The sequence below is a fragment of the Carassius gibelio genome, chromosome A19 (genome assembly GCF_023724105.1).
Source record: "Carassius gibelio isolate Cgi1373 ecotype wild population from Czech Republic chromosome A19, carGib1.2-hapl.c, whole genome shotgun sequence".
NCBI classification, from domain to species: domain Eukaryota; kingdom Metazoa; phylum Chordata; class Actinopteri; order Cypriniformes; family Cyprinidae; genus Carassius; species Carassius gibelio.
The window spans coordinates 30,121,714-30,128,841 of NC_068389.1; the positions used below are offsets into that span (position 1 = coordinate 30,121,714).

The 7,128-nt window shown below is 39.1% G+C and overlaps 1 protein-coding gene across 1 annotated transcript; it reads left to right on the top strand.

Moving 5' to 3' along the window:
- The first annotated feature begins 2,078 nt into the window (after window positions 1-2,078).
- LOC127935211 (uncharacterized) lies at window positions 2,079-6,924 on the top strand. The gene has a single exon (XM_052532890.1). The coding sequence runs from the start codon at window positions 2,330-2,332 to the stop codon at window positions 3,191-3,193; it is 864 nt and encodes a 287-aa protein (XP_052388850.1). The 5' UTR covers window positions 2,079-2,329; the 3' UTR covers window positions 3,194-6,924.
- Window positions 6,925-7,128: the final 204 nt, after the last annotated feature.

The following is a 7,128-nucleotide window of genomic DNA, read 5'->3' on the forward strand; positions in this document are numbered from 1 at the left end:
CCTGGACAATCTTCCTAAAACATACTTCTGCAGGAGCCTCGATGATTATAAATATGCTTTATCTTTATCAAAGTATTAGTTCATCAAGCCTTGTGTTCAACTCCATATTTATACTGAAATTAAAAGTAGCTGTGATCTTATTCTAGTTAGCGGCTCTGAAATCGAGTGACAGCTGATTGGTTGATTGACAAATGTCTTCACACACAAAGTGCATCATATTCAAACACAGTTTAGATTAACACTCATATAACTGTATTGTTTGTGTGAGAGGAATTAAACAATCAAATCCTGCGATCGTTTACTCTTCCTCAGCCTGAACAAGTGTTTTTTTTTCTGTTGAACACTAAAGAAGATGTTTTTTGAGAGCGAACCGTTGACGGCACCCATTGACTTCTGTGCTACAGGAAGAAATACTATGGAAGTGAATGGGTACCATCAACCGTTTGGTGTTTAAAGCATCATCTTTTTAGCATTCAGCAGAAGACAGAAACTCGTACAAAACATATATAATTTTTACATTTTATTTAAAAAAATAAATATGTAAAATAAGCACACACAGTTAAACTTTTATTCCTAACTAATAATTCATTCACAAAGCAACCAACTATGTGTCATTGTTGTTAACTAAGACTGAAACTACTAAAAACAGTTTTCTGTAATTGAATTAAAGCTTCTTTTTTTTTCAAAAAAGTTGAAATGCTAAAATTATTAAAACTGACGTAAACATTAAAAAAAAATTAATAAAACTAATTCCTAAACTTCAAAAACTGCAATATTGTCAATCTGAGTAAGTGCTGTAACAGTTTATAAAGACCTTGATGTTGTTTGGACACCGTGTGTGTGTGTGTGTGTGTGTGTGTGTGTGTGTCCACCTGGATGTTCCCTAACCGCTACGAACTCTCGAAATGACTCAAATGATTCGCGATCCCGCTACGAACTCTCGAAATGACTCAAATGATTCTCGATCCCGCTACGAACTCTCGAAATGACTCAAATGATTCGCGATCCCGCTACGAACTCTCGAAATGACTCAAATGATTCGCGAACCCGCTACGAACTCTCGAAATGACTCAAATGATTCGCGATCCCGCTACGAACTCACGAACTGACTCAAATGATTCGAGATCCCGCTTTGAACTCCCGAACTGACTCAAATGATTCGCGAACCCGCTACGAACTCCCAAAGTATGGTTTAGTTTAGCAATTTCACACCAGCAGCACTGTTTCACAGCTGAGAAACACACAGCGGTGATTCATTACTGAATTAATGAACTATGTGTCCCGCTACGAACTCTCGAAATGACTCAAATGATTCGCGATCCCGCTACGAACTCTCGAAATGACTAAAATGATTCGCGAACGCGCTACGAACTCTCGAAATGACTCAAATGATTCGCGATCCCGCTACGAACTCACTCAAATGATTCGAGATCCCACTTTGAACTCCCGAACTGACTCAAATGATTCGCGAACCCGCTACGAACTCCCAAAGTATGGTTTAGTTTAGCAATTTCACACCAGCAGCACTGTTTCACAGCTGAGAACCACACAGCGGTGATTCATTACTGAATGAATCTACAGCTTTGAACGAATCAGTCAGTGATTCAGTGACTCCTTCATTACGGAATAATTTCTGAGTGATTTAATGACTCGCAGCCACCTACTGGCGCAGTTTCATATTTAAAGTATCATTTAAATATTATAATTTGTATTATTTATGCAAAGGTTAATATAAAAATTTATTTGTAAAAATTCTTTCTGTAATATCTATTCAATGCTTTTCTCATTTATCACAATAATAGTGATGTTTATTCTCCGTCCAAATTGATTGCACATCATCTAATTAATGAATTTCTGTTAATAACCCTGATCTGTGCTTCAGGTGCGTTTCGTGAACGGCACCCATTGACTTCTGTGCTACAGGAAGAAATACTATGGAAGTGAATGGGTACCATCAACCGTTTGGTGTTTAAAGCATCATCTTTTTAGCATTCAGCAGAAGACAGAAACTCGTACAAAACATATATAATTTTTACATTTTATTTAAAAAAATAAATATGTAAAATAAGCACACTGTCTGTTTGTTTGTTTTTTTTAATTGTAAAATATAACTTAATTCACACCATATTTCTGATATTACCGATCAATCTTATCAGATTAACTTTGATCGTTCACTCTTCCGTGACTGCAGCACACCTGCAAAGCGTTAGCACTCGTTAGCTTGTCATTAGCGTTTTCTTTTTTCCTCTCCTCTCCTCTCTCACTCTGCAGTTTTCCACAAGTTCATCAAACAACCGCAGTAAGAATATTTCATCAAGCACGGTGAGTAATGGCTTCTCCTACAATTGTTATTTGCACCTCTTGCCACATGTACAGTTTATCTATCTCTGTCGCTGATGAGGGATTCACATGTGATAAATGCAGGGAAACAGTTAGGCTGACAGAGAAGATTTCAGAATTAGAGACACGCATCCAAACTTTAATTGAGGACAGTAAGAATGTTAGGGCACTAGATATGGCTTTGGATGCGTCTAGCTCAGGGACTCCTGTACATTGTCCGGTTCCAGCAGAGCCCCTGCAGCAGGGCAACTGGGTGACGGTGAGGCAGCGTAGTCGTGGGTCAAAACACCGCTCTTCTGTTCCGATCAAAACATTAAACAGGTTCTCCCCACTCAGTGATGCACCCACTGAGAAACCTGATGAAAGTGCTCTAGTTATTGGCGATTCTATTGTACGGAACGTGAATATAGAGACACCAGCCACCATAGTCAAATGTTTACCGGGAGCCAGAGCGCCTGACATCTTGGCAAATTTAAAAGTGCTGGCTAATGCTAAACGTAAATACAGTAAGATTGTTATTCATGCCGGCGCTAATGATGTTCGACTTCGCCAGTCGGAGATCACTAAAAATAACTTTAAAGAGGTGTGTGAACTTGCAAGCACGATGTCAGACACTGTAATATGCTCTGGTCCCCTCCCTGCTTACCGTGGTGATGAGATGCATAGCAGATTGTCATCACTCAATGGCTGGATGTCTAAGTGGTGCCCACAGAATAACATAGGTTTCATAGACAATTGGACAAGCTTTTGGGGCAGACCTGACCTGTTTAAAAGAGATGGTCTTCATCCCTCCTGGGGTGGCGCCACTCTTCTGTCTAGAAATATGGCAAATAGTCTTAGTGTTTATACTTGAATAACTGGGGCCCAGGTCAGGAAGCAGACAGACTGGCTAAACCGACCGTCTGCTAGCTGCCTCCCGTCACAGAGGTCAGTTAATTCTCAGCACATAGAGACTCTTTCACCTAGATATCACACTATAGAGACTGTGTCTGTTCCACGAGCTAGAAAATACAAAAAACGTCCAAACCAAGTTAAGGTTAACAATTTAATTGAGGTTCAACAAATAAAAAAACAAATGCAATATGGATAAACAAATGATAAAGATTGGCTTATTGAATATCAGATCCATTTCTACGAAAACACTTTTTGTAAATAATATGATAACTGATCATAATATAGATGTGCTCTGCTTGACAGAAACCTGGCTAAAACCTGATGATTACATTATTTTAAATGAGTCCACCCCCCAAGATTATTGTTATAAACACGAGCCGCGTCTAAAAGGCAAAGGGGGAGGTGTTGCTTCAATTTATAATAACGTTTTCAGGATTTCTCAGAGGGCAGGCTTCAAGTATAACTCGTTTGAAGTAATGGTGCTTCATATAACATTATCCAGAGAAACCAATGTTAATGATAAATCCCCTGTTATGTTTGTACTGGCTACTGTATACAGGCCACCAGGGCACCATACAGACTTTATTAAAGAGTTTGGTGATTTTACATCAGAGTTAGTTCTGGCTGCAGATAAAGTCTTAATAGTTGGTGATTTTAATATCCATGTCGATAATGAAAAAGATGTATTGGGATCAGCATTTATAGACATTCTGAACTCTATTGGTGTTAGACAACACGTTTCAGGACCTACTCATTGTCGAAATCATACTCTAGATTTAATACTGTCACATGGAATTGATGTTGATAGTGTTGAAATTATTCAGCCAAGTGATGATATCTCAGATCATTATTTAGTTCTGTGTAAACTTCATATAGCCAAAATTGTAAATTCTACTTCTTGTTACAAGTATCGAAGAACCATCACTTCTACCACAAAAGACAGCTTTTTAAGTTATCTTCCTGATGTATCCGAATTCCTTAGCATATCCAAAACCTCAGAACAACTTGATGATGTAACAGAAACTATGGACTCTCTCTTTTCTAGCACTTTAAATACAGTTGCTCCTTTACGGTTAAGAAAGGTTAAGGAAAACAGTTTGACACCATGGTATAATGAGCATACTCGCACCCTAAAGAGAGCAGCCCGAAAAATGGAGCGCAGCTGGAGGAAAACAAAACTAGAGGTATTTCGTATTGCTTGGCGGGAAAGTAGCATATCCTACCGAAAAGCATTAAAAACTGCTAGATCTGATTACTTTTCTTCTCTTTTAGAAGAAAACAAACATAACCCCAGGTATTTATTCAATACAGTGGCTAAATTAACGAAAAATAAAGCCTCAACAAGTGTTGACATTTCCCAACACCACAGCAGTAATGACTTTATGAACTACTTTACTTCTAAAATCGATACTATTAGAGATAAAATTGCAACCATTCAGCCGTCAGCTACAGTTTCGCATCAGACAGTGCACTATAGACCCCCTGAGGAACAGTTCCACTCATTCTCTACTATAGGAGAGGAAGAATTGTATAAACTTGTTAAATCATCTAAACTTACAACATGTATGTTAGACCCTATACCATCTAAGCTCTTAAAAGAGGTGCTTCCAGAAGTCATAGGTCCTCTTCTGACTATTATTAATTCCTCATTGTTATTAGGACATGTCCCCAAAACCTTCAAACTGGCTGTTATTAAGCCTCTCATAAAAAAGCCACAACTTGACCCCAGAGAACTAGTTAATTATAGACCAATCTCGAATCTCCCTTTTCTGTCCAAGATACTAGAAAAGGTGGTATCCTCACAATTATATTCCTTCTTAGAGAAAAATGGTATATGTGAGGATTTCCAGTCAGGATTTAGACCGTATCATAGTACTGAAACTGCTCTCCTTAGAGTTACAAATGATCTTCTCTTATCATCTGATCGTGGGTGTATCTCTCTATTAGTTTTATTGGATCTTAGTGCTGCGTTTGACACAATTGACCACAACATTCTTTTGCATAGACTTGAACACTTTGTTGGCATCAGTGGAAGTGCATTAGCATGGTTTAAATCGTACTTATATGACCGCCATCAGTTCGTAGCAGTGAATGAAGATGTATCATATCGATCACAAGTGCAGTATGGAGTACCTCAAGGCTCAGTTCTAGGGCCGCTACTCTTCACGCTTTATATGTTACCCTTGGGAGATATCATCAGGAAGCATGGTGTTAGCTTTCACTGTTATGCTGATGATACGCAGCTCTATATTTCCTCGCAGCCCGGTGAAACACACCAATTTGAAAAACTAATGGAATGCATAGTCGATATAAAAAATTGGATGACGAGTAATTTCTTACTGCTAAATTCAGAAAAAACAGAGGTGTTAATCATAGGGCCTAAAAACTCTACTTGTAATAACCTAGAACACTGTCTAAGACTTGATGGTTGCTCTGTCAATTCTTCGTCATCAGTTAGGAACCTAGGCGTGCTACTTGATCGCAATCTTTCCTTAGAAAGCCACGTTTCTAGCATTTGTAAAACTGCATTTTTCCATCTCAAAAATATATCTAAATTACGGCCTATGCTCACAATGTCAAATGCAGAAATGTTAATCCATGCATTTATGACTTCAAGGTTAGACTACTGTAATGCTTTATTGGGTGGTTGTTCTGCACGCTTGGTAAACAAACTACAGCTAGTCCAAAATGCAGCAGCAAGAGTTCTTACTAGAACCAGGAAGTATGACCATATTAGCCCGGTCCTGTCCACACTGCACTGGCTCCCTATCAAACATCGTATAGATTTTAAAATATTGCTTATTACTTATAAAGCCCTGAATGGTTTAGCACCTCAGTATTTGAATGAGCTCCTTTTACATTATACTCCTCTACGTCCGCTACGTTCTCAAAACTCAGGCAATTTGATAATACCTAGAATATCAAAATCAACTGCGGGCGGCAGATCCTTTTCCTATTTGGCGCCTAAACTCTGGAATAGCCTACCTAACATTGTTCGGGAGGCAGACACACTCTTGCAGTTTAAATCTAGATTAAAGACCCATCTCTTTAACCTGGCATACACATAACATACTAATATGCTTTTAATATCCAAATCCGTTAAAGGATTTTTAGGCTGCATTAATTAGGTAAACTGGAACCGGAACACTTCACATAACACCGTACTTTCTACATCATTAGAAGAATGGCATCTACGCTAATATTTGTCTGTTTCTCTCTTGTTCCGAGGTCACCGTGGCCACCAGATCCAGTCTGTGTCCAGATCAGAGGGTCACTGCAGTCACCCGGATCCAGTACGTATCCAGACCAGATGGTGGATCAGCACCTAGAAAGGACCTCTACTGCCCTGAAAGACAGCGGAGACCAGGACAACTAGAGCCCCAGATACAGATCCCCTGTAAAGACCTTGTCTCAGAGGAGCACCAGGACAAGACCACAGGAAACAGATGATTCTTCTGCACAATCTGACTTTGCTGCAGCCTGGAATTGAACTACTGGTTTCGTCTGGTCAGAGGAGAACTGGCCCCCAACTGAGCCTGGTTTCTCCCAAGGTTTTTTTCTCCATTCTGTCACCGATGGAGTTTCGGTTCCTTGCCGCTGTCGCCTCTGGCTTGCTTAGTTGGGGTCACTTCATCTACAGCGATATCGTTGACTTGATTGCAAATTAAAACAGACACTATTTCAACTGAACAGAGATGACATCAATGAATTCAATGATGAACTGCCTTTAACTATCATTTTGCATTATTGAGACACTGTTTTCCAAATGAATGTTGTTCAGTGCTTTGGCGCAATGTATTTTGTTTAAAGCACTATATAAATAAAGGTGATTGATTGATTGAAGCACACACAGTTAAACTTTTACTGCTAACTAGTAATTCATTCCCAAAGCAA

Coding starts and splice junctions, on each gene's coding strand:
- LOC127935211 (XM_052532890.1), top strand. CDS start 2,330: ATGGCTTCTCCTACAATTGTTATTTGCACCTCTTGCCACATGTACAGT.